The 27,416-nt window shown below is 46.2% G+C and overlaps 1 protein-coding gene across 7 annotated transcripts in view; it reads right to left on the minus strand.

Annotated features, from left to right (window-relative positions):
* The window catches only part of PTPRT (protein tyrosine phosphatase receptor type T), a 1,115,914-nt gene that overhangs the window by 398,144 nt on the left and 690,354 nt on the right, over positions 1 to 27,416 (minus strand). For all 7 annotated transcript variants that reach the window (XM_053574016.1, XM_053574013.1, XM_053574015.1 and 4 more), the window contains exon 8: positions 3,194 to 3,490. In XM_053574016.1, the coding sequence (XP_053429991.1) occupies positions 3,194 to 3,490 (297 nt within the window). The remainder of the gene's footprint in view (positions 1 to 3,193; positions 3,491 to 27,416) is intronic.

Below are 27,416 nucleotides of genomic sequence, written 5' to 3' on the forward strand. Positions count from 1 at the left end.
TGCTATACAAAGGGGTCCACACACTGCTGAGACTGTCCTTCAGTCCAGAAGTTTCTGTGGTGTAGCCTCAGAATAGCTTCAGAACTCAGGACTGGCATCATACAAGTTCATGCCTTTAATATGATAATATCTGCGTGTTTCGGTAAAGCAGGAATGGGTGTTTTATTAATGATGTTTAATTAAATTTTAATTTCAAAGCATTGCTGCTCTCACATTGTTTTGATAAAAGCTTTGTGATTTTTTTTTTCTCCTTGGTGACAGAAAGGAGAAGAGGAGAGGCTAGGGCCCACCTTACGGCTAAAATTTGAGATTTGCTGTGCACCTGGGTGTAGTCCTCAAAGCATCTTTGAAGAAACTACCCTGAGCTGCTCCCTGGCCAAACACTACTGTTGATCTCCCAAGTCCTGAATTTCCACGCTGATTTTCAATAGTGGCTCCTACCTAACAATCAGGAATTCCCTGTGAATCTGGTCACTAAACTACCCTTTGGAGCCCCACTGTGCTTCTCAAAACAGGCACTGCTACTTTCCAAGAGCCTACCTTGTATTTTCCACAAGTTCAAGGGTATATCTAGAATTCTGAAGAAGTCTTCTAGGGAAGCTGAACTGTTTCTGAGTTGTTAATGTCAATGCTCTTTTGTCAAGAAATACAGTTAAACCTCTGTGAGTTGACCACCCAAGGAACTGTAACAGACTGGTCCACATACGGAGGTGGTCAACATAAGGAACAAGGCCCACTGTACTGTTAGGTACACGTGGTCATGTCTGGTCTATGAATATCAGGTTAACCTAAGGAGATGGTCAATGTAGGGAGTTGGTCAACTACGGACGTTCTATTGCATTTTTTTTCTATGATTTAGTGTAAACACATAGCAGCCACATTTATTGAAAACTAATTCTGTGGGTAAGTTTCTTTCTAGTCTAATTTCTTTATATATTATCCTTTTTAGTTTGCACAAGAACCTGTGAGGTAGGTCTTATAAATAACTCCATTTTATAGGTGAGGACGCCAAAGCACTACGAGGTTAAATGACTGGTCTCATGCATGGTTGGCCCCAGAGTCTTTGCCTTCTCCAACAGCATGTTATTCTACCTGCTGGAGGAAGGGTTTGTACCTTTTCGAAACAATGGAGCCAGATCTAGGGAAGGCTCTGTTAGCTTTATCAGAAGTCAAATCCTGGACCACAGCTCCGGGCTTCAGAAAGAAGGCAAAGACAAGGTGAGACTTCTCCCTCCTCTGTTGGAGGCAGGGTGGAGAGGCATTCTCAGGAAGTAGAGCATTCAGCTCCCCTAGAGAAGATGCTTATTGGAGGCGATAGGGGTTATACCTACAGAAGGGTGAGGTTTACTGCAAGGCCAGGAAGGGGAGGAGCCGAAGGGTCAGAGGCTGGGTCCTCACTGCTGCTGCCACCTCCAGAGATGACCCAATGCCCAGTGTGTGGGGTGCGGGGGGTGGGGGTGTTGCAAACAGGGTGGCTGCAGGGATGAATTTGAAGGGGACCTGGGAGGGATTTATCATGAAGGTAGGTAGTGTAAAACTCCCGGTTCTAGGATGGGAGAAGTAGAAATTGGGAAACAGGGTGTGAAGAGGCTGGCACCCTTTCCCCCTTTCTCCTATTTCCTTATGAGGCTTTGCAATAGGGGTATTGATCCAGGGCCCACTCAGGACCATAACTCAGTGGTTCTTAGAGCTTGCTTTCATGAAACAACACGGGACTGCCATGTTGGAGGCTATGTCTGGAGGTTTGAAGGCCACTCTAAGACAAGTAGGGTGTTAACCCCGTAGCTGGCGAAGACAGTGCTATGGCTACACCCTTTTGGATCCCTTTCTACCACTTTCGTGCCCCTCTATGCTTTGCCTGCATGAACAGAGAGACAAACGTCCCTGTAATTGTACCTCCCAATCTCTATTCCTCATCCCTGCCCCTAACCAGTGGCTGCAAGTTCCCTTTCCTGACTTGGACCGTCTGTGATACATGGTCCAGCCTGCAGCGTCCCCTGCAGGCTCAGGTTGCAGCCATCCTTTGCTGGACTTGGCCAGAAGTTGTCCTTGGCTTCCTTCCCTTTCCTGTTCAGCTTTCCCAACTCCCCACTCGCTCTCTCCTGGGAAAGCCTTCTCGATCAATCACTTCGCACACAGATTTTCATCTCAGAGTTTGATTCTTGGGAACTAAAAATGCTCCCCAAGGCCAGAGGTGGTGTGGCTGGAGGGAAAACTGAGATGCAGCCATGGAGGAGTGTTTCTTAGACAAGTGCCAGAACTGGGCAAATTCTACCCCATTAATAATATGACTGGCAAGGTAAATTTACACACGAGGTGCAGAGGGACCCTGGGAAGGAGCATGCAACTCAGTCTGGAGCACTCAAGGAAAGCTTCCCGGAGGAAGTATCATTTGAACCAAGACTTGAAAAATCGGTAGAGTTTGTTCAGCACACATGGAGGGAATGTTCATTCCCAGCGGGAGAAATGGCAGGGATGAGGACAGGGAGGCAGGAAGGTTATGTGCCAGACTCATTAGAACCTGTAAAACGTGGAAATGGGGCTCCTAGGCTGACTTCCAGGTCTCTATCTTGAGTTACCAGGTACAGTTCATTGAAATGAGGAACACAGAGAGAAAGTCACTATATAGCTGGCCAGGAAGTCCATATGAAAGTTTAAATCGCCCATGAACTTCATGGCCACCCTGTGTAAGAGATTAACTCATTTCTGAACACTTTGAGTATGAGATGTCTATAGTACAAACAGGTGAATTCAGTAGTGGGTGCATTCAATGTGTGTGCTAAGTTTTTCATATCTATTTTCTTTCTTAGAATTTTTACAGAATCCAGAGTTAGGTGACTCCCAAACTCAGCATGTTCAAACAACACAATACCCACTTTCTCTTTTGGGAAGCATCGGTGTTGTTAAACCTTGAGCAGAGAAGGAAGCATAAAGGGGGGGAAGTGGGATGAGGGGTACAGAGAGTCAAACTAGAGTGCATGTCTGTGATGAGAACAGCGCCCCCTGGAGGTGTGCAATGCACAGCTTGTATAGTCCTTCAGTGAAGACTTTGGAAAAGAGTCAGATATTAAAAAACGTGGTGGTGGGGATTAAAGATACAGTAAAAATAACCCATGACTGACTGGCATGACAGCCCCAAGCAGGGGCAGCCTCCCCATTCCTGAGTTAGCGTGGCCTCCCACCCTTTGCTCACCGTCCTCCTGGGTCTGCACCACGAGCTCCTCGCTCTCCATACGGCCCTCGGGGTTGGACAGCAGGAGGCGCAGCCGGATGGTCATGAAGGGGCGCAGACCCCGCAGGGTGTAGTGGGAGGACGTCTGGATGACCTCCTCGGCCTCGTACTGCTGCTGGTTGGACACATACTGGTACTGCACCGTGAGGTTGTAGCTGTGGCAGCGTGTCACCGCATAGCCGAAGGGCTCCCACTGCAGGGTCAGCTGCCGGGCTCGGATGTCCACGATTTCCACATTCTGCGGGCCGTGCACTGGGTCTGCAAGACACACACGGGGGACACAAGGGCTCTGAGTGGGCCATCAGCAGGGCGGGGTGCACGTTCTGCTGTCACAGGGGAGAACGGCTCTTCCACGTTTAACCGTCCAATCACAGCCTTTCTGATTTTGGACATACGCAGTATCAAATGTAGACAACATTTTTCTTGAAATCAATTTCCTTTTTTTAAAAAAACATCTTTCTAAAGGGAAACACAAGTATATGAAAAGAAAACTTGCCATAAATGAATGCCAACCCTAACAAAAGCAAAATTGTCCAATTCTTAAGGGCTCATTGAAGGGCCACCAAAACCAATCTTGGGAAGCACCAACAACACACACTTCTGGGGTATGCATGTTTGGATGGCTGCTGGAATGTTGACCGTCTTCCTTATTTATTTATTTATTGTTGGGGATTCATTGAGGGTACAATAAGCCAGGTTGCACTGATTGCATTTGTTAGGTAAAGTCCCTCTTGCAATCATGTCATGTCCTCTCTCCTTGGAGATCAGCCTCCCTCTTCTGCCAACAGCATCCAGACATACAAGTTGGAAAACAAGTCACATCCCTGACATGTCCGGCACCCAGTCTCTCCACAGTGTCACCATGATGCATTGCCTCTGCCTTGGGATTTCCCCTCCTTTCCTGGACAACACTGTTCATCATTTCCCAGACGCCCGCGACACAAAGTTCTCCTGTTTCCTCCCACTTCCTCCCAAGCTGGTCCCTCCAGGAAGCTCATTCTCAACAGCGCCTCTCACCCAGCTCTGCCTCCTGATCCACCCTCCCCACTGACCTTGGTCCCAGACCCCCAACTCTAATGTAGGCTATGTTTTATTTTATTATAAATACTCTCTTTATACTTTACACATATTAAATAGACATTTTTTGTACAAAACAGATTCTAATGAGATGTTTTTTAAAAATCCCTACACGTAAAGCTTATTCTATGTTGAGGGTTAGGCATTTGTTATGGTGGAACATCACTTCTCATGGTGTAATCGCCCCCAGACATTCTGTGTCACAGTCGCTTAGCTGGGAATAGGTAAGCACAAAGTAGGGACTATTAAATCAGTACTTTCCCCCGCATCACCTACAGGACTTGGCCAAGTAATGTAACCTCTTTGGGTCTACTCTTGATTTCATTTGTAAAATGATAATAAGAATAGTAGCTAACCTCATTGCGGGAAGGAGGGAGATAAGGTGTTTGTAAAGCAGTTAGAATTGGAAATTAATAAGCAGTCCATAGATGGTACCTGGGGTGTGTTGTTTGTTTGTTTAGCAGTAATAGAAATAGCAATAACAATAATAATAATACTAATAATGCTTTATATGCTTGCTCTACCCTGACTGTCTTATACGTGGTGGTGCTGGGTAGTAGCCTCACGTGAAATGCTGGCTTAAGACTTCATCATCTATCTCTCCCGTCCCCTCAGAGCATTTAGGGATGAGAACACCTTGGCACCAACACAAGAATAATAAAAAGCGGGGGTTATACTTTTGGTGCCAGTAGATCTGTCCCTAGGGGGAAAGTGTCCGATAACTTGTGTCAGAGCCTAATCAAGGGACATGCTTTGATCATGTAGGGACATGTAATGGTGGGGGGCTTGGGGAGCCAGCTCAGAGCTCTCCATGTGGCTGCTGGAGACAGTGGGAAACTCCAGCTCCTGATCAACTGAAGAATTCACAGTCACTCTTGCAGCCCAATTATTCACGTACCCAGGTCCTTTGTGGATAGGAGAGCCAGCATGCCCAAATTAAATGGGTGACTTTGAGAAGATGACACTGCTCCAGCTGGTGCTGCGGGCCCACTGTGCCGAGCCCACCATGGGGAACAGAAGGTGAGGAGTACTGTCCCCTTTTGTGCCTTTAGTGGGGTTATGACTGGGGGTAGCAGCCACTGCAGGTCAGCCATCTTCAGCCCTGCCCAGCTCCAGCTCCACCTTCCCCTCGTCCAGATGCCAGAGCTCTCTGGCAGGGAGGCCACCCTGAGCTTCCACTCAGGACCCACTCAACACCCTCTGCAGGGGGTACCTTCCATACTGATGCCAAGACCCCGTAAGACAGTCACTCTCATGGGGCCCTCACCTCCCCTGTGAGAGAGCAAAAACAGGAAGATGTGAGATCCTTGAAGCCCAAAGCTAAGGCCACATTTTGTTAGACATCTTAAAATGTACTGTGAGAGCTCCAGCAAGGCCTTAAAGCCCCAATGAAACAACATAATCAAAACACCATGGATGGAGTTGCAGCCACAAGTGCCAGATTCTACCTCCTGAATCATCCTGTGACCCCAGCAAGGGGGGATTGCTGCCCCCACTTTACAGATGAATAAAATGAAGCCCAGGCGGGTCTGAGAACTTGTCTAGAGTTCTAGCAAGCAGCCAAGCAGAGTTGAGAACTTGTGCCTCCCTGACCCGCAGTGTGCAGAGTAAAAAGAGCCCCACAGGCATCTGTTGGATGGGTGCATGTTCTGTTGTGCAAGTATCACTCGCTCCCCATGAGGAAGGCGTCCCTGGGCCTGCCCTCCCTGGAGGAAACCGAAGCCGTGTGAGATGAAACGATAGGCCCAAAGCCACACAGAGTGAGGAGCACAGCCCAGAAGGGAAGCCCACGAGAGTCCAAAACCTCTGTCTTTTCTCTGTACCATGACACCTCCAAAGGCTGATGAGATCAGGGAAAGAACATAAATGCGAGGCATGTCACCATCCTCAGGAGTCTGGGGACACTAAGAAGGACCTTTGTGAGTATGCCAAATGCTGAAAGGCAGAGATGACTCTGAGACCTGCCCTAGAGGGTGCTGCGGGGACTTAAATGCCTTTAGTGCTAAACTGACCACTGGACTTTCTTCCCGCCTGTCTCCATTCTCCTGGTGGCTCTGGGGTGGGCACATAAACACCTTTCTGATTCTCTTAAAGGAAGAAGCAGGCAGGGACACTTTCGAAGAAGGCCAGGGAAGCTGTGAGCCTGCCACACAATAAGGAAACACCTCCTCCTACCTCCACCCCTGCCTAGAGAGAAGGCTGACACAGGAAAAGCCACTTGCTTCCTCCCAAGCTCATGTGTCTGACGCCAACACAGGCCACTGGGTGCAGTGGTGCTGCCCAGAGCACAGCTTGAAGCTTGATGCTGGCACTCACCAGCCATGTGACCCTGGCACAGGCACTTCACGCTTGAGCCTCCATTTCCTCATCTATAAAGTGGAAATTATTATACTAATCTCAGAGCTGTTAATGAGCATAAAATGAACTGTAAAGAGAGAGAAAATTGCCTTTGCCTAACAGTAGGTATTCCTGTTAGAGAGAACAGCCTTTCTTAGAGAAATGCCTCAAGAAGCTTGTTGGCAGAGAAGGGGCCTTCTCAGGGCCTTGGTACCACTTTTGCTGAGTCTCCAGAGGAAGAGAAAAATGCACTCGCCGGAGGTGTGCGTGCCCAGGAGAGGTGGGAGGTGGGCACAGCAGAGTGGGGGTGGGCATGGATATGACCCTGCTAGGGTATTTCTAAGATCTCCAGAGGGGGCCTCAAATTATCACCAAGACGTTCCCTGTGATGGGATGTCCTATGGACTCTAGAAAGGTCTGAAATCTGCAGACCTCGGGCCAAACTCGTTTTAAGAACACTACATGGGAACACAGGGACCAGAGGCAAAGGAGCCTTGGAAAATACATAGACCGTGTGTGTTACCAAAAGCTTGGGAGGTTCCACAGGCAATGGAGGGGAAGAGGTTCAAGGAAATCCCAGTTCATATGCAAAAGGCAGAAGGACCTGCCGGGCAGGCACTGGTGGGTGAAAGCGCTTTGTAAATTCAAGAGCACGCATTCAAGCAAGGGGAAAGACAGTGGTTACTGATGTTGGCTGCAGAGCTAGCACTTGTCTTCGGAAAACCCCTCTTTGGTGTAGGACTCCATAGGGAGAGTGTAACTCAGGCAGGGCCACACAGCCCAGCAAAGTCCTGGGTTCCCAGGCACTTTGCACCACTGTCCCTCACACTCAGCCTTTGCTGTGCTGCCCAGGAGTTGCTGCTCATGTGTCTGTCGGCTCTCAAGGGGCCATGGTCTGTTTGTTCAATGACCACAGCACAGGGCATGGGGCTGCTCAAGGGCCTGATCTTGGGAACTGAGCTGACTCCCTAACTCCACAGCCTTCTTCTGCCCCCTCAGCACATTGGCAGGGGCTTTAAGGGAAACTCTTCCTCCCTCCCTCCCTTCCTTCTCTCTCTCTCCCTCCCTTCCTTCTCTCTCTCTCTCTCTTTTTTTTTTGTATTCAAGCAAGAGAATATCCTGAAATTCTATACAATGGAGACTTGTTTTCAAAAATGTGGGATGGAAGCATTCATGCTTTCAACCTGACCCCCCAAACCTCAGCTACCAAACCCAGCTTCGACTCCGGTAATTGCCTGCAGCAGGGAGCATCTTAGGTTTACATTCAGGTTGGTGCAAACAAGCTAGAAATTGCTGAGGAAGCCTTGTGTGTGCAGTGGAGATTGGTTTGTTGAATTTACATCCCCCGTGTAAATACATCCAAGACTCAAGCCTCCAGGTAAAGCCCTGTCCGTATGACCTCCCTGAGTAACAGCCCACAGGCCAAGAAGACGGCAAACAGCGGGAAAAGAAGGTGGCTTGTGTGGGATGTTGGAAAATCATCCTCTAATGGAAAGTCAAGATGACTCAGCCTCTGGGTGCACTTCATATGTGTTCTTAGAACACATTTTGTGCTGGACCCTGCATTCTGGGGAGCCCAGTCCGGCACTCTCCAGATTCGGCCCTTCTCCCCCACCCCAGAGCAGGGAGCCAAGGGGCTGATGGGCTGGGTCCACCTGCCCCTGCCCTCTTCCTTCCGCACCAGGCCCATGTACCCGATGCCCCCAAATTCCTGCCTGAAGAGCCCTGAACTCACTCTGAGTGCTTATGGGACCTCCCTTGGGCTTCCCTTCCTGTGAACCCCTGTTGGCTCAAGAGGTAGCCAAAAAATGGCTGCTTCGGGAAAGTGGACAGAACCTGCTCATGAGAACTGAGGTCTCCACACACACGTGCTCAGGGGGCCTTTTGTGGGGACAGATGGAGGAGGCTGAAAGGAGAAGGAAAAAGAGCCACCCTTCCTGTCTTCTCCCAGCCCCCTTTTGCAATTTTGCCCACATGAGTGGAGAGGTGTGTGCATGTGTGTGTGCACACTTACACGCTTGTGTGGCTGCCCAACTCATGTCCGCAGAAGCCTCTCCACTCCGGTGCTGCCTGATGCCACCTCAGCTCTTAATCATGCACCATTTCCACCCTGAAGTACGAGTCGCAGCCTATGCCTGAGCCCAGCCTGCAGCCCACGCCGTCCCACATGGTGTCTCACGGCTCACTTCTCAGATCCTACGCTCCAAAGCACAGGCTGTCCCCAGTCCCCCCACACCTCCATGCTTCTGCCCAGGCCGTTCCCTCTGCTTGGAGCCACTGACGTATCCCTATTCAGTATGTTCAAGGCTCAGGTCCAATGCTATCCTCGACTTGCAAGGTTCTCTGTCAGCCCCCTTCCCCGCGAAGAATGCCTCTGTGGTCTGTTTTGTTAACCTGCCAGCGCACTTCTTCCATAGTTCTTATCAGATGTCACAAACTGATTTATACGTTTGGCTCAGGCTCACCTTCCTTGCTAGCTTGTGAGCCTTTTATCTCTTCATTCTTACAACCAAAATATATAGCAGCTGAATGGATACATAAGTTAATTATTGAGTAAATATAGAAAGTAGGTGATGTCCAAAGATCAAACCACCAGAAACATAGTACTAATATATTCCAGGGGAAAAGCAGTGAGTGGGGAAGCAAATCAGGGTTCTCTTTACACTCTAACGGTTAAGGGTAATCATGTGGTTAAGTTAGAATTGCCGTCTTTTTTCCCCCCCGCTCTGTGTGGACGCAGCCTCTATCCCTGCTGTCAAAGGCAATCGCCGTAGAATCTCCTAATGACTTTAATCAAGGCAGAACATCTTATTAAAAAAGAAGCAGCAAAGCAGATTTCCAACTCATGAATTTGCTACGTATTCATCTTTGCGTGGAGAGTTGGCTGCAGCACATGCACTGTTCAAAGTTGAACCTAAATTGAGATAATTTGGGGCATGGGGCTGAAAATGTGGAGGTGGATAGCTTGTATGTAAAATTAATTTTTTTATCCATTTGGAGATGCAATTTGAGTTACTTTCAAATTAAATTGCAATGGAGTCCTAGGCAACTGGAAACATTATTGCCAACATAATTGGATGTTGCAAGAGCAGTAATACATGGACAGATAGTTCCATGTGACCATTAATTTGCAATTGCTGCATGGAAATGATACACAAAGAAAAAAAAATCCAAATCCATCTCCTTCCCAGCATCATCCAAGCCTGCCCTCTTGTTTACTCTTTTGGGTGCAGATGTTTGATAGACAGGCATTTGTTGAATACTGTTTGAGTGTTCCTAATACGAAGATCTGAAATCTTCAATGGTCCAAAATTTGAACTTCTTTGAGCACTGACACGCTGCTCAGAGGAAATGTCCACGGGAGCATTTTGGATTTCAAATTCTTGGATCAGGGACGCTCAATCAGTAAGGATAATGCAAATATTCCACAATTTGGAAGAAAACCTGAGGTCTGAAATAGTTTTGGTACTAAGCATTTCAAATAAGGTATACTCAACCTGCACTGTCATGGACATCAAATAAAGGTAGCCCAAGATTGGACTCCAGAAGATTCCTTTGGGGATGCTGGTAATCCCACGATCCAGAAATGCTGGCTGCTACCTGCCCTGACAATCAGTCATTGGAAGGTGCTGCTTGTCACCTTGTGTGAAGGTGACTCAGGTGCGACTCTCCTACAGCAATGCCACAGGAAAGGCATTCACTTTGCATGGGCCCACTCATTAATTAAAAAGTATTTATTGAATAAGGAGGCATCATGCCGTGGTACAAAGAACATCAGCTCTGTCACCAGTTGGCCCTGAGGGCATCACTTATCCTGCCTACATCTATGGCTCTTTCATCAGGTGTGAACCGTGGGTGCTGCTCTCTGCCTCTCAGGACTCTGGGGTGAACTAAGAAGATGTCACCTTCCAAACTCCTGCATGATGCCTGGTGCAGATGCGACCCCCACCCCCACCCGCAAATCCAGAACGGAGGTGGGACGGGACAGCCACCGAGACAAAGAGGAACTGTGTACGTTTCTGTGGATTCTGACTTCGTTCTCAACCTTATTAGCTGCTGGGCTCAGGCTTTTAACCAATTATAGTTTAGGGTCAGGAACTCTAACCCTCCAGATTCTGCTGTGTCTATTCCTTCCTTTCCTCAAACACATCTTTGGTCTCTGAGTTGGGCCAGGCATTAGGGGGGTTGGTGAATAAGGCTGACAATATTTGGTAGGTGAATAAGGCTGACAATAGTTTGCCTTTGTGAGATTCAGGGTAGGGGACGCAACACAACTGTGCAGGATGGAGCAAGAGGGCTGATGAGTCTGTTTCTGGGCAGTCTCTGTTGCAACTACTCGCCTCTGCTGACATCATGCAAAAGCAGCCACAGATAACAAGCGCACGAATAGACATGGCTGTGTTTCAGTAAAAAATGTATTTACAAAAATAAGCAGCCCAGGCCTTGGGTGATGAGGAAGTAAGTTTGCTTACTCCTGCTACTACAGGCAAAATAAATGACCTTGGTCGTCACTTCATGCAACCAGGAATCCCCCTAAGTCAATGGCTGACACAGTACTACTTAGAATCGGGCATAGATACCATCCCTGAAGTTAGAGGGTAGAGGGACCACTGAATTGTCTTCACTGAGTCATTCTGGAATGCATCTGAAGAATATTTTGGCCGATGCACATATTTGAGTACTTTACGTTTTTCCAATTAGCGTCCATTTGTAAAGTTCATTATACTGGTTAGCAGGCCCTTGCTTTCAACCGCTGGGGCCAGTTTCTGATTTTAGGGATGCTAGTTAGCACAGTGAAGGTTGTTGATGATGATACGGCATGGGAAGAACTTGGTGCCCTTGGAGCTGTCTCTGAAGTCTGGGCATCCTGATTGTAGCCCCGACATAACCCCAGAACCACATGTTCTTGCTTAGCAGACTGTCAGCTCCGGTTATAGATGAACCTGTATCTCACCCATCACATTCCACAGCGTACGCTTAAATACCTGAGCGTAAATGACCAACAATGTTTGGTCTAGAGGCCAAGAACGCTGTCCTGACGGAGGGGCTTTGAACCAAGGACACAGGGGACTTAACCAGGTGAAAGGTTAGCGTGCGCATGTGGGAGGGGAAGGGAAATAGAGTAAGGGGGCTGGAATGCTAAGCCCCAGGCAAAGGAGGGGGCACTTTTAAAGTCCAAGAGATAAGAGCAAAAGAGCAAAGCACATGTCACCCCAGGAGCAGCAGTCCCCACTCATCACACCCCCACATGGTAAGGTGATAGACCAGCCTGGGTGACACACGTTATCAGGGTCCCTCCTGTCATTCCCCAGGAAGAAAGTGAGAATATGAGAAAAAAGGAAAGAAAGAGATGCAGAGGACAGGAGAAGAAAGGAGAAGAGAGGAGAGGAAGGAGAGGATGAAGAGAAAGAAAATGAGAACACCTAGGGCAGTTGTAAACTACAAACGAGCAGATTCTTTTTTTTTTTTTTTTGTAGAGACAGAGTCTCACTTTATGGCCCTCGGTAGAGTGCCGTGGCCTCACACAGCTCACAGCAACCTCCAACTCCTGGGCTTACGCGATTCTCTTGCCTCAGCCTCCCAAGCAGCTGGGACTACAGGCGCCCGCCACAACACCCGGCTATTTTTTGGTTGTAGTTTGGCCAGGGCCGGGTTTGAACCCGCCACCCTCGGTATATGGGACCGGCGCCTTACCGACTGAGCCACAGGCGCCGCCCAAATGAGCAGATTCTTTGCCAAAAGTAAGCCACTTGGCAAAGCCATTGTTTTAGAATTTTTCTGTTTGTTTGTTTCCATCCTGCGCCAGGCACTGTGTAGATGTAAAAGTGACCCCAAAAGACAAAAGGTCTCTCTGCTTCTGCTCTAGTGGGGGTGAGGGGTGGGCAGATAATATAAAAGATAAACCCAAGCGGTATGCAGCATGTTAGAGCATAGTAAGTGCTATGGAGAAAAATCAAGCAGGGAAGAGAGACTGGAGGGCTGGGAGAGGCTGATGCCTACAAGGTTATTTCTTTGATTTTAGCTCCTGCCGTTAGCTTCTTGATCTTTCCTGATATTTCCTGGCCATTTACACTAATGTCCTGACTTTTTCTCTCCCTCATGGCTTAGCTGGAAATATTTAGTGAGCATGTCTAGGGTGGTAAACTAGGTGGGGAGGACCTAGTGCTACGATACACAGACCCCCAACTCCCTTGAGCTTAATTAAAACCTGGTGAGAGAGACAGAATTAAAACAACAACAGATACACGAATGACAGGTGTTTCAAAGAAAATAAACGTGCTGTGCTAAAATAGGATAATATTGTAAATGTATGTAGAAGCAAACAGATACAGGATAAACCTGATAAAAATGGTGATCTCGGTATGGCGGTCAGAGAAGACTCCCAAGTGATGACATTCAGTCTGAAAGCTGTCCCCCTGCCCTCTCCTCGCTGTCCCCCTGCCCCCACCTCCCTGTCCCTCTGCCCCTCCTCGCTGTCCCCCTGCCCTCTCCTCGCTGTCCCCCTGCCCTCTCCTCGCTGTCCCCCTGCCCCCTCCTCCCTGTCCCTCTGCCCCTCCTCGCTGTCCCCCTGCCCTCTCCCCGCTGTCCCTCTGCCCTCTCCTCGCTGTCCCCCTGACCTCTCCTCGCTGTCCCCCTGCCCTCTCCTCCCTGTCCCCCTGCCCCCTCCTCCCTGTCCCCCTGCCCCTTCCTCGCTGTCCCCCTGCCCCCTCCTCGCTGTCCCCATGCCCCCTCCTCCCTGTCCCCATGCCCTCTCCTCCCTGTCCCCATGCCCTCTCCTCGCTGTCCCCCTGCCCTCTCCTCCCTGTCCCCCGGCCCCCTCCTCGCTGTCCCCCTGCCCTCTCCTCGCTGTCCCCCTGCCCCTTCCTCCCTGTCCCCCTGCCCCCTCCTCGCTGTCCCCCTGCCCCCTCCTCCCTGTCCCCCTGCCCTCTCCTCTCTGTCCCCCTGCCCCCCTCCTCCCTGTCCCCCTGCCCCCTCCTCGCTGTCCCCCTGCCCTCTCCTCCCTGTCCCCCTGCCCTCTCCTCCCTGTCCCCCTGCCCTCTCCTCGCTGTCCCTCTGCCCTCTCCTCCCTGTCCCCCTGCCCTCTCCTCCCTGTCCCCCTGCCCTCTCCTCCCTGTCTCCCTGTCCCTCTGCCCTCTCCTCGCTGTCCCCCTGCCCTCTCCTCCCTGTCCCCCTGTCCTCTCCTCGCTGTCCCCCTGCCCTCTCCTCACTGTCCCTCTGCCCTCTCCTCGCTCTCCCCCTGCCCTCTCCTCGCTGTCCCCCTGCCCTCTCCTCCCTGTCCCCCTGTCCTCTCCTCGCTGTCCCCCTGCCCCCTCCTCGCTGTCCCTCTGTCCTCTCCTCACTATTCCCCTGCCCCCTCCCCTCTCCTCACTGTCCCCCTGCCCCCTCCCCGTCCCCCTGCCCCCTCCTCGCTGTCCCTCTGTCCTCTCCTCCCTGTCCCTGTCCTCTCCTCCCTGTCCCCCTGCCCCCTCCTCCCTGTCCCCCTGCCCCTCTTTCCTGTTCCCCTGCCCCTCTTTCCTGTCTCCCTGCCCCCTCCTCACTGTCCCCCTGCCCCCTCTTTCCTGTCCCCCAGCACCCTCCCCCCTGTCCCCCTGCCCTCTCCTCGCTGTCCCTCTGCCCTCTCCTCGCTGTCCCCCTGCACTCTCCTCACTGTCCCTCTGCCCTCTCCTCCCTGTCCCCCTGCACTCTCCTCACTGTCCCTCTGCCCTCTCCTCCCTGTCCCCCTGCCCTCTCCTCGCTGTCCCCCTGCCCTCTCCTCACTGTCCCTCTGCCCTCTCCTCGCTCTCCCCCTGCCCTCTCCTCGCTGTCCCCCTGTCCTCTCCTCCCTGTCTCCCTGTCCTCTCCTCGCTGTCCCCCTGCCCTCTCCTCACTGTCCCTCTGCCCTCTCCTCGCTCTCCCCCTGCCCTCTCCTTGCTGTCCCCCTGCCCTCTCCTCACTGTCCCTCTGCCCTCTCCTCGCTCTCCCCCTGCCCTCTCCTCGCTGTCCCCCTGCCCTCTCCTCCCTGTCTCCCTGTCCTCTCCTCTCTATTCTTGCTTCTCTCCCAGCTTCCCACTCAATTTTTTGGTAGTGGGAGGGGCTTCAGTTTAAACTGAGTTGTTCTGAGAAAGCCTCTTCTCAAAAGCTTATCTCACCTAGAGTGGGTGTGAGTCCCACCCTCTCCCACCTGGGTGAGTGAACTTGGCTGGAATGTAAGCTGTGGTCCAATCAGAGCTGGTCCAACATCCCTGTTTTTTGGGCCCTGCCATCAATAGCTTGGGGGGTGGTTGGGGAACCTAGAATCAGAAACAAGCCAAGTCTCAGAGGCAGTCTATTGATTGCAGTTGTGGCTGTTAAGCCCAGAATAAGCCTGACGGCTACCACCCAAGGGTCCTCAGCCAGCTATCAAGCCTTGTCCCTTGGCTCCAGCATCCCCTCTGCACCCTGCTTTACGCTGCGGAGCTGAGACCTTACAAAGCTCATCTTTTCTCTGCAGACAGGGGGCGACAGAAGGAGCCTGGTGGCTCTTCCAGGAGGAGCCCTCCCTCCGCAGCCCTTCCTCGCCTGGATCTAACTTGAGCTCCTCCAACAGGTAAAGCTCCAGGCTCGTTCTGTCCCCTCAGACGCACCAGCCAAAAAGCACTTCCCCTTCCATCTTAAAGTTTTTATAATTCCAGCTTCTTCTCTTTGTCCTGTTCAGTCCTAGCACCGTCTGGTTCCCACGGCGGCCACACTGGGGTGAGGCTTTCATGGTTTCCTTTCACTGTTTCCGGTTCCCGAGACATTTCTTTATGGATCGTCAACCAGAGGTTTCCAGACGTTCTCAGTTCATTGCGCTTTTGGTGTTTGGCATGTTTTCTTTTTCACAGATCAAAAGCCAAAATAATCCCCAACAGTTTCATTTATTAGATAGTCCAAATACCTCAGTAAGTTCTTGAATCCTAAAAACTCAAGGAGTGGTTAGAAAAAGCAGTAAACAAAAATAAAAATAATAAAAAAAATTGTATTCCTTTCTTAACCACAGTTACTAATGGGACCGCATGTATCTGTTGAGCCCTGTTCAATGTCTCCAACTGGGGATTCATACAGACACTGCCACTTCTGTTACCTGCTCAACACTGATTTTTTTGTACAGCACTTGGATTTCATAATTGCAACTGGCAGAAGCCCAGGTGTGTGGAGATTTGACATCAAAAGGAATGCAGAGCAATCTGATATTGAGACTGTGCACCCCTTTAAGGCAGGGGTTTGCGTCATGGCTAACAGATGATGTTGTGTTTTCCCCAATTATTTAAAATATTCCCTGGTGCCCTTCTGAGTTCATAGGGGCGTCCTCGGCAGCCTCAGCACACAGTTTGACAACCACAATAGTTACCAATTCTATTATGCATTCTTCACTGTTAAAATAAGACGCATAATTTACAGCAAGCCACCGCCTGAACTTTCTTAAACTTCCTTGTTCCCATCTTTCTCTCCCAGTGTTCCATGTGGCCTGAAGGCCCCATATCCCTAAATCTGATCTCCTAGGTGTCAAATTCTGCTTCCCAGCTCTGGTTTTCTCCCTCCAACACCTGGACTGTAGCTAAGCCTCCTGCCTCATCAGCCGCTCAGGTGCTCAAAGGCTGGCAAGAATGAAATGGACACGGTACAAGATTGCAGCCTGGAAAGAAAACCTTTACAGTGTTTAAAAATGACTTTTGTGGGAGAGGAAATTGAGTTGGAAAGAGAGAAGCAATTTCTAAATGACATGGTTTCAGTTTCCAGAGAAAGGAAAAGAGATTGGGGTTAGGGGAGAGAAAGGAGAAAGCAAACCCCTACTATCTTCACTCCAATTCACACTTAATTCATGGCAAGGCTCCTTGTCTATTAAAAAGCGGGGGGTGAATGCTGGAGAAAGAATAAAACCTGAAACATTTCTGATGGTCAAAAGCCATCTAGTGCTGGGCCAAAGGGAGGCATGAAACACTCTGGGCAGTTTGCTTTTCATGGCTGTGACCAACAGAGCACTGGAATTAGGAGGGTCTTCAGTGTAGCTAATTGGCCATGTGTAAATCCAGCTGTTTCCAGGACATGTAAAACTAACAAAAGTAATATCTCCTAATTGGACTTTGAAGGCCCCTCTCCCCAAAGAACTACTTCTCCTTTTGGTGGGAGAGTTTGGCTTTTTCTATTCAGGTGGAGGGCTTTACAAGGCCCAGGCTGCTCACAGCTGAGAACTCCCCCACTCCGGGACATTCTTGATCGCCCAAGGAATCACATGAATCTATAGACACGACTCACGACTGTTGGACCCTGACGAGCCCTGCTGTGTCAGCAGCCCCAGAAATGCCTACCAAGCTTTTTTATGATGTCCTAAGCTTTATTCTTTGAAATGTACTAGAGTATCGTTAAATAGGAAGGAACGTTTTCAAATAAAAACCACTGTCAGTGAAGAGAGGCTTATTCTCCATTGAATGTCATTTGGGACTTACCTAAGGCAACGAGGAAGGGAATGGGGCAGAGCAAAGCTGTCTATTTCAGCCAACTTGTGGCAAACAGTGAGAAAAGAACGTCCCTAGAAGAGGCAGAACCATAACCAGAAGACACATGGGCCCCCTGACTCCTCCCCTGTTTGTGAAGTACCCCTGGGGCTTACTGTGAACCTCTCATCGAAGAGGGTGGAATAAGATGGATTTGTAAACAAAAATAAAAATTCAAAGTTCCTCCCCTCAGCGACTGACTGGACACTCTCTCGGCCAAAGGGATCCTTAAAACTGAGTTGCTAGCTATGAAAAAGGAGATCAGACCGGCCTCATCGGGGCCCCTCCCCTTCTCAGAGATGTCCTCTGTGATGTAAGGCACACCCACAGCTCCTCAATACACAGGAAAAACTACTTGAGTCCAGGCATATGTCCTGTGGTCTGTCTCCGATAAAGATCTTATGTCAGCATTCCTTTTCACTGACTCCTGGTCTTTTGGACGAAGCCTAACTCTTTCAGCCAATTGTCAACTAAAGAATCTTTAAACCCACCTATAAATTGTGCTTCCCCCCAGATGTCCTGCCTTTGGGGGCTAAACCAATGTATATTTTTCACGTATTGGTTTATGACCTTACCTGTAATTTCTGACTCTCTAAAATTTATAAAAGCAAACTGTAACCACCGTGAGGCCACTTGCTCTTTTGGGTGTGACTCTGGGTCATGGTCCTCAAATTTGGCTCAGCATAAACCCCTCAAATTATTTTACAGAGTATAGTTTCTTTCTTTCTTTTTTTTTTTTTGTAGAGATAGAGTCTCACTGTACTGCCCTCAGTAGAGTGCCGTGGCGTCACACGGCTCACAGCAACCTCTAACTCTTGGGCTTACGCGATTCTCTTGCCTCAGCCTCCCGAGCAGCTGGGACTACAGGCGCCTGCCACAACGCCCGGCTATTTTTTTGTTGCAGTTTGGCCGGGGCTGGGTTTGAACCCACCACCCTCAGCATATGGGGCCGGCGCCCTACTCGCTGAGCCACAGGTGCCGCCCAGAGTATAGTTTCTTTTTCATGGATGGTCACATCCTGTTTTCAGGCTGACCTTTCCATCATGGGCCATCACATTGGGAGACACAATCCCAGCACAGGTTCTTACATAGGACACCACACGATGTTCCTTCCTGTCGGAATCTTAAAGACATCCAACTCTTCCTCCTTGACCTTAAACTTTGACTTACCCTTCTAAGACTGCTCTCTGCAAGAATACGAGCTTTCTCTTAAGTCTTGTAACAGAAGAAATGGACTGAGAAAAAAAAAGTGACAAAAATGTTTTCTGTCTCTTTAAAACGTGCTCCACCCTTTTGGGGAAACTAAGACCCATATACCTGCCTCAGGCTAGTAGTCCGGTAGGCACGGAGGGCAGGGGAACATCTCCTGTTCTTGGCACTGCAAGGGTTAGAGTCTGAGGTCAGGTGCCTGGCTGGTAGGCCTCCCAGCTGGGTGGATGTCACAGCTCTGTCTCTGGCAGAGATGGGACCATTGGAATCATTAATTGCAGTTAAACAACAATAGCTTAGAACTGAGGGCCTTCCTTTAAAGGTTCTGAGTTTCTGCTTTATGAAGAGGAGATTTGGTATTTGGGAGTGGAGTCCCCCCTGTTTCCTCCTTTGCTGGCAAAGTAATAAACTTTCTTTCCCTTCTCCTCAATCACTTGTCCTGTTCTTCTGATGCAGCTTCGGCTTCCTAACAGTGTCATCAATCTCAACACCCTTCTGGCTTTTCAGCTTCCCTCCATCTGCAAACAGTCTTGCTCAGATGCCCATGTGTTCACAGCTTCTCTCTCCTGCCACCAAAACTTATTTATAAACTGTGAGGCATTGAATGAGTAATTTAACTCCTTCGACGCTCCTGTTTTATAATTATACCTACCTCCTACAACCCTTGTGAGGACTAAAGTATATGTGTGTTTGTTTTAGTGGGATATTGCTACCACAGTGCTACGGAACAAATCCCTCTAAAGCCACTCGTTTACAGCAACAGGCATTTATTCTTAGGCTCATGCATCTGCTTGTATGATCTTCTTGGCATGGGTCAGCCAGGCTGCAGACTGTGAATTTTGCTCAAGTCTGCTGTGTGTGTGATCATTCCATGGCCCAGGCTCAGGAACGGCAGCTCCTCAGGACATGTTCTGTTCATGACAGACGCACCATAAGCCAAACCAACCATGCAAGAGCTCATGAGGCCTCCCTCCCATAATACATGCTAATGCATGTGCCATATTGTCCGGGGCAAGTCACACGAGCAAGTCCAACATCGTTGGGGCTGCTCCTCCCACAGCAGGGAAGGAAATGAGTGAGTGAATGTTGGCTGAATGTCACCGCAGACTATCCAGATCAATATGTGTTTATATTTTGATTAACATGACTACCCAGCAATTCTTGGTCCCCTGAGGGGAGGACAGTCTGACTTTGAGTCAGGTATGTGGGAGGCAGAAGATTTGCTAAAACCACAAGGTGTAGGCCGTTTCCTGCTCTATATCCATTAGGACTCTTTGCAATTTATCTCTTGGCGAGAGGGACAGAAATCTATTAGACCTGGAGAAGCCATCCTGCTAGTCTTTCTCAATTTCAGCAAACTTCCTTCACCTGCCAAACTGGTCAAGTGAGTCATTCCCGTTCTCATCTCTCGAAAGCTGGCTTAGACCACATTACTCCATATACCCTGATGTCCTCCGCCCTAAATAAGCCCCCTGAAAATGGCAAAAAAATCACCCTCCAAAGATGTGCACATCTCATACTCAGAACCTGTGAATATGTTATGTGGCAAAAAAAAAACTAAGAATGTGATTAAGTGAAGAATCTTGAGGTGGGGGGATTATCCTGGATTATCTGGGTGGGCTTGAGAGAAGAGGCGAGTAGGAGGGCAGAAGGGAGAGATGATGTTGTGCCTTGGAAGAGGGAGAAAGGGGCAGCCAACCAAGGCATGTAAGGGGCCTCCAGAAGCTGAAAAAGACAAGGAAATAGATTCTCCCCTAGGGCCTCTGAAAGGAACCCAGCTCTGCAGACCTACACGAGACTTCTGCACTCCAGAACAACGCATCCGTGTTGTTTTAAATGCCCACATTTGTGATAATTGGTTATGGCAGTAATGGGAAACCCCTTCCTATATGGTTCTGCCGCACCCCTGCTGTCTTCCACCCACGCTCCCCACTCTCCCTGGCTTTCCTCTGTAGACACATTACGTTTCTTGTAAGTTCTGTTGCTTGAATGAGTCCTTGTAAAATGCATGAGACTGTTTAGGACGCATGTATTTTTAATTATGTAAATTTGAATATTTACCTTTTTGTTATTCAACACTACACTTTTGACATCACTCCTGCCGCTGTGTGCTCTTATTCTAGTATTTCTAGCCGTGGCTCAGGGTTCTAGGGTATGCACACTTTGTAATATAGCAATCTCCTCTCCATGGATAGACACACAGTTTGCTTGCAACTCATCACCGCCAGATACCACGCTGTACGTATGTAGTTGACCTTGTCTGCATTGATGTCATATATTACCAGGAGCAGATGTACTGAATTATAGGGTAGATATAAACATAATTCGATAAAATACTGTCAGATTGCTTACAGAGCGGCTGCCTCAAAACTCTTAGCTGTGTGTAAAGATTCCTGTGGACCCACATTCATGCCAGCCTTCAGCGTTCTCCAGTTTTTCTATTTTTTGCCAATCTGATGGGTGCTAAATATTTTTTTCCCATTACTATTTCAATTTACATTTCTCTAATACTATGAGTTTGAGAATTGCTTCATGAACTCATTAGTCTTTTGGGTTCCATCGTTGTCAACTACCTGCTCAGACCATTCGCTCCATTATCTACTCAGTTACACAGTTCTTCATATATTCTATACATTTTTTGTTCATTCTGATGGATTAACAAAATTTATGGCTTCTTATTTTTTTTTAAATGTCTCCCAAATGGTAGACATGACATCCATTCTTACATATTCCACTTCCTCCTTGTTCCAGCCATGTGATCAGACTGTGCTGTCCAGCACCGCTGAAATCAGATGTGGTCATGTACTTGCTTTGCTCACTGATAACATGAGAAAAAATATACTGTGGCTTCTGGGTTGCTGCCTGGGAGCGATGGGTGCCCTTCCCTTTTCCCTACTAACCCCTGTCACACAGCACCAGAGAGAAAGTACAGTCAAGACTGTATCTTGCCTTCCTTGTCTCTCCTGCTCTCCCCTTCCCTGCTCTCCTACCGTGATAAGCATTCCAATACGTTTATTTTGTGTTCTTAGAAAACACATAGTGTTATGCATGCAGTTTTTAAATTTAGATAAATGTGATCATGTTGTCTCAATCTGTTTCTTACTTTCTTCACTCAGTCTTATGCTTTTCAGGCCCATCCCTGCTGCTATGTACACACATCAAATCTGGTGCCGCTAACTGCTGCGTGGTCCTCAAGGGTGAACAAATGCTGTGATCTCTCTCCTTTTTCCCCCAGTGAAAGACACAAACTTTTGTTCAATAAGTTACTGCCCAACCTTGGGTTGCAAAGTCATTCTTCAATGTTCTTTTTTAACTTTATAAATGTATCTTTCGCTCTCACATCTTAGGTCTTCTGGATGGAGTCTATTTCCTTGGTAGGAAGTATTACTATGAAGACAGGATTCTGTTTTATTTTCCTCTGCACAGTGAAAAAATTTTCCTCAAAACCACTTACTATTCTGCCCCGTTGATTTGTAGAGCCACCTTTATGGTACATGGAGTTTGTAGACATAAGGTTGGACAGTTCAGTTCACAAACTCATCCTAGCAGAAGTGTCACTCACATACCTCATTGCTGAATATCACTACGGTCACGTTCAAAATATTCCCCTCGGCCATCTGGCGACAGCAGTTATATTCAGAAATGAGGTAGGTAGCACTTTTTTTTAGGACAAGTTCACAAACCTAATTGTCAGATGTCATATGATGACAGTGAGATGGCCATCACAGAAAAAGAGTTCCAAAATTGCTCTTAAGGGTGGACTAGGTACTGGCCTCAGTGCAGAGCTTCCCAAGAGGGGTATTTCCAAGGTGACCACAATGATATTCAGCAATAAAGGATGTAGCATTTTTTCTAGGATGAGTTCACAAACTTAATTGTCCAACCTCATATACATCAATTGATTCTGAACTATCCGTTTGTTCCACTGGTCCACTGCCTATTATAGCAGGAATTCTAAACTTTTTATAACTATGGCTTTATAACATATTTTATATATTAATATCATGTAGGGAATATCTGCCATGTTTTTTAATCGCCCCTCAAAGCTGAGTACTAAGTATGAATTTATATTCTTGTTTATATGTTTATTAGAGTTTATCGATATCCTTAAAAATTTAACAGAAAATTGTACTGACATCTTAAATATAGGTACATGTACTGAGAATTTTTATTTGTGTAACATGTCACCCATGAACATGAACTCTTTCTCCATTTGTTCAGATCTTGTTTCAAATCTTCTTTCTCCATTTGTTCAAATCTTCTTTCAAGTCTTTTATTAAAGTTCTCTCCATTGAGATTTTATATATTCTTAGGCTAATTAAATCCTAAATATTTGATAATTAGTATTACAATTATTTTGAATTAGATTTTCTAGCTCATGATTACTGGTGTAGAGACTTGCTATTGATTTTTGTAAGCTAATCTTATATCTCACAACCTTATTAAACTCTCTTATTACTTATCATAATTTTTGATTGCCACTGATTTTTTTTTTCTAGGAGGCTATCACATCATCTAAAATGAGTTTTATTTGTTTTTTTTTCCTAATCCTCACATGTCTTATTCTTTAAAGTCTGTGCCCAAAACTCTAAAATTACATTCAATAGTAGCCATGGTTATTACCTTCTTTCTCTGAAAAGGAATGCACCTAAATTTTCTATAATAATGCTTGCTGTAGGAATTTTTTTTATTTTTTTATTTTTTATTTTATTTTATTTTATTTTTATTAAATCATAACTGTATACATTGATATGATCATGGGGCATCATACATTCGCTTCATAGACCATTTGACACATTTTCATCACAATGGTTAACATAGCCTTCCTGGCATTATCTCAGTTACTGTGCCAAAACATTTACATTCTACATTTACCAAGTTTCACAAATACCCCTGTAAGATGCACCACAGGTGTGATCCCACCGATTCCCTTCCCTCTACCCACCACCCCCCTCCCTCCCCTCCCTTTCCCACTTCCCCCTATTGTTAGGTTGTAACTGGGTTATAGCTTTCATGTGAGAGCCCCAAATTAGTTTCATAGTAGGGCTGAGTACATTGGGTACTTTTTCTTCCATTCTTGAGATACTTTACTAAGAAGAATATTTTCCAGCTCCATCCATGTAAACATGAAAGAGGTAAAGTCTCCATCTTTCTTTAAGGCTGCATAATATTCCATGGTGTACATATATGCTCATAAACTTTCATCGTTTTGAAAAGTTTTCTTCTATTTTTCTATGGGTTTTTGAAAATAATAATGAATTGGTGAAAACTTTTATCAAATGCTTATCTTCTTGGCTGATATAATTGTATGAATTTTATCCTTTAGAACATAAAGTAGTGAATTACATTACTATTAAAACAAACTGGCTTCTGGGATAAACCACTTATAAATATGATTATTATTTTTGTAAAACAGTGTTAGATTCATTAGCTAATATTTGATTTAGAATGTATTTTCCATATATTTACATGTGAAATGAGCCTCTATTTTCTGTATTTTTGTCCCCTTGTACTCTTTGATTTTGGAATCAAGATTCCATTAACTTCAAGTAACTTTTTTATCTTATATTTTAGAACAACTTGAACAAGTTAGAAATTAAATCTCCTTTAGAAGTTTGGTAGAACTCATATCTCAGTCATGTGAGCCTGGTGTTTTGAGGAAGAAGGGCTTGACTACCATGTCATTTTTGCTAATTTTATTTGTATATTTAAAAGTTTTCTTTTTGTTCATGCCAATTTTGTCATTTTATGTTTTCCTAAGATTGTATCTATTCCATCTAAAGTTTACAATTTAATAGCACATAGTTCATTATACTCTTCTTTATAAAAATGTTTATTACACCAATCTGCTTTGTTTTTTTATTATTCTTTTCAAAGAACCAGCTTTCATTTTTTAAATTCTTCCATTCAACTAATATTGACTCTTATTTTATTAGTTTTCTTCTTCTTGTTTCTTTTTCTAATATTTTTGGGTCAAATGCATAGCTCATGTATTTTTTAGCTTTTTTCTTTTTTCTCGCCCTCGGTAGAGTGCCATGGTGTCACAGCTCACAGCAACCTTCAACTCCTGGGCTCAACCAATTCTCCTGCCTCCGCCTCCTAAGTAGCTGGGACTACAGGCACTGCCACAATGCCCGGCTATTTTTTGGTTGTAGTTGCCATTGTTGTTTGGCAGGCCTGAGCTGGATTCAAACCTGCCAGCTCCAGTGTATGTGGCTGGCGCCCTAGCCTCTAAGCTACAGAAGCCAAGCCTATGTCTTAGCACTTTAAATATTTACAGTTTCACAAGAAGTTTCGAAGAAATGTACAGAAAGTCCCCACCTCACACATTCTTCACCCAGCTTCTCCTAATGTTAACGTCTTAAATAACATAGTATAGTATATAAGTAAGAAATTTACATTTTCACAATCCATTGAGTTTACTGAGAGATTACCAGTTGTACACGTGCTCACTTGTAAGTATGCCTGTGTGTGTTGAACTTTATGCAATTTTATCATGCGTCCAGCTTCATGTAACTACCACTGCAATCAAGATACTGAAATACACCATCACGAGGCTCCTTTATTGCTATGGTTTGAATATTTGTGCCTACTTCAAAATTCACGTTCAGCCTTAATCCCCACTGCAACAGTACAGTAGCCTACTTATTCCCAGTGATATGTTCTAAGACCCCAGGGAATGCCTAAAATCATAGATAGTACAGAACCTTGTATTACTACATTTTTTTATCCAATAATTCAGACACCTACTAAGTGACCACGAGGTAGACAGTGTGGATATGCTGGACAGGGGATGATTTACACCCTGGCACCATTCTAGGATAAACCACACACAAATATGATTATTACTTTTGTAAAACAGTGTTGGATCATTAGCTAATATTTGATTTAGAACGTACAGGGGATGGCACAGGCTTGCTCATGCTGCTCAGAACAGCACACGATTGGAAACTTAGGAATTGTTTCCATTTGATATTTGCAGACAGTGGCTGTGTGCAGGTAACTTAAACCAAGGGAAGTGAAACTGTGGATAAGAAGGAGTGATATAACCAGCACATTGTACCTCACGATTGCATTATTGTACACAGCTATGATTTAATAAAGAAAAGAAGGAATGATGTATTAAGTGGTGGGCCCTTCAGTGGGTGATGGTGTTCAGGCCGTCAGAGTTCTGCCCTCTTACATGGGATTAGTGCCTTATAAAGGGGTTTGAAGGAGCAAGTTTGACCTTCTAATCCCTTCTACCAGGGGAGGACACAGCTTTTATCCACCCAGCAGGACGATGCCATCTTAGAAGCAGAGAGAGAGTTCTTACCAGCCATTGAATCCGCCAGCACCTTGATCTTAGACATCCCAGATTCCAGAACTGTGAGAAATAAATTTCTATTACTTACAAACTACCTATTCTAAAGAATTTCGTTATACCAGCAGGAACAGGCTAAGACACTTAGTCTACATTTTGGTAGTCAAGCTTCCTCCTCCCCTTCCTCCTATCTGGTGTCTGAAACCCCTGGGTAACCCTAATCTGTGCTCCATATCTATAATTTTATGATTTCAAGAAGGTTATATTAATATAAATGAAATTATCTACCATGTAATGTTTTCACTCAGCATAATTTCTCACTTAGCGTAATTTCCTTGAGGCTCATCCAAACTGTCTCCTGTGTTAATGGTTGGCCCCTTTTTATTCTTGTTAGTATTTCACGGTATGAGTGTTACAAATTTTGTTTAACCACCACCCAGTGAAGGATATTGAGGTAGTTTCCAGTTCTGGGTTATTATAAATACATATGCTATGGACATTCATGTACAAATTTCTACACTCATGTCAACATGAGTTTTTGTTTTTCTGGAATAAATATCTAAGAGTGCAATTGTTGGATGGCACGGAAAGTTCATTTTTACTTATAAAACAAACTGACAAACTGCTTTCGAGAGAGCTATACCATTTTACACTTCACCAGGAACATACGATAGACCCAGTTTCTTGGCATCCTCCCCCCAGTTTGGTGTTATCACTACTTCTTGTATGGGCCACTCCGACAGGTGCACAGAAATGTCTCACTGTGTTTTTAACTCACATGACCTTAATAGTGATGTTGAACATTTTTTCATGTGTTTTTTCTTTGCCATCTGCATATCAAGTTTATTTTTTTTAAAGTTCGTTTGTTTTCAACTTTTGTTCGCTGATAAGTATGTTTAAAGCTCTCAACTTTCCTTTCCATTTTGCTTTATCTATCTTCTACCAACACAGAGTTATTCCACTTTTCATTATTATTCACTTCACGATCTCGCTACCATTTCTTTTTTAAGCAAAGTGTTGTTTAGTAATATGTTATTTAGTTGTCAAATTTGTGAGATTTGTAAATCTGTTCTTTGGATATTAATTTCTAATTTTATTACATAACAGTTGGGGAGCAGGGTTTGTGTGATACGGATTCTTTAGAATTTAATTAGGCTTCTTTGATGCCCCAATACCTGTTCTATTTTCGTGACTATTTTGTGTGTATTCAAAAAAATGTCCTTCCTTCCTTTGAGTTTAGAGTTCTAGATGTTAAAATTATTTAATACTGATTTGCCGCTATGTTCATAAGCTTGAATTTATTAATTCCATTTTCAGGTCTTTGACATCTCTCCTTATTTTGTATCTACTTGCTATTACTCTGCTTCAATAGATGGATCTGGGTCAGGTATTGACTAGTTTCTACCTTAAATAATCACCATAAAAGCAACCCTAATTTGTGCATACTTACATTCTTGTTATGTAAAGTTTTAAATACTATGTACCGGGCCCTTGACTAAGCACTTTGCTCATATCACATTTCCTTCTCACAGTTATATGCTGCAATGTCCTTACTTTACAGATGAGGAAATCCAAGGTCTAGAAGCAAAGTGACCACGTCATGTAACCAGCGGATGGCACAGGTGACCGTTAAATGTGTATTTGCCAACTAAGCCCATGCCTTGGATGAGTCTAACTCTAGGACTTGGTTTATGCATTTGCAAAAGGAGGGGGTTTGGAAGACTTGAGGGCTCTGAGGCTAGGAACCTCATCACCACCATCATCG

Source organism: Nycticebus coucang, chromosome 21 (assembly GCF_027406575.1).
Source record: "Nycticebus coucang isolate mNycCou1 chromosome 21, mNycCou1.pri, whole genome shotgun sequence".
In the NCBI taxonomy this organism is placed as follows: domain Eukaryota; kingdom Metazoa; phylum Chordata; class Mammalia; order Primates; family Lorisidae; genus Nycticebus; species Nycticebus coucang.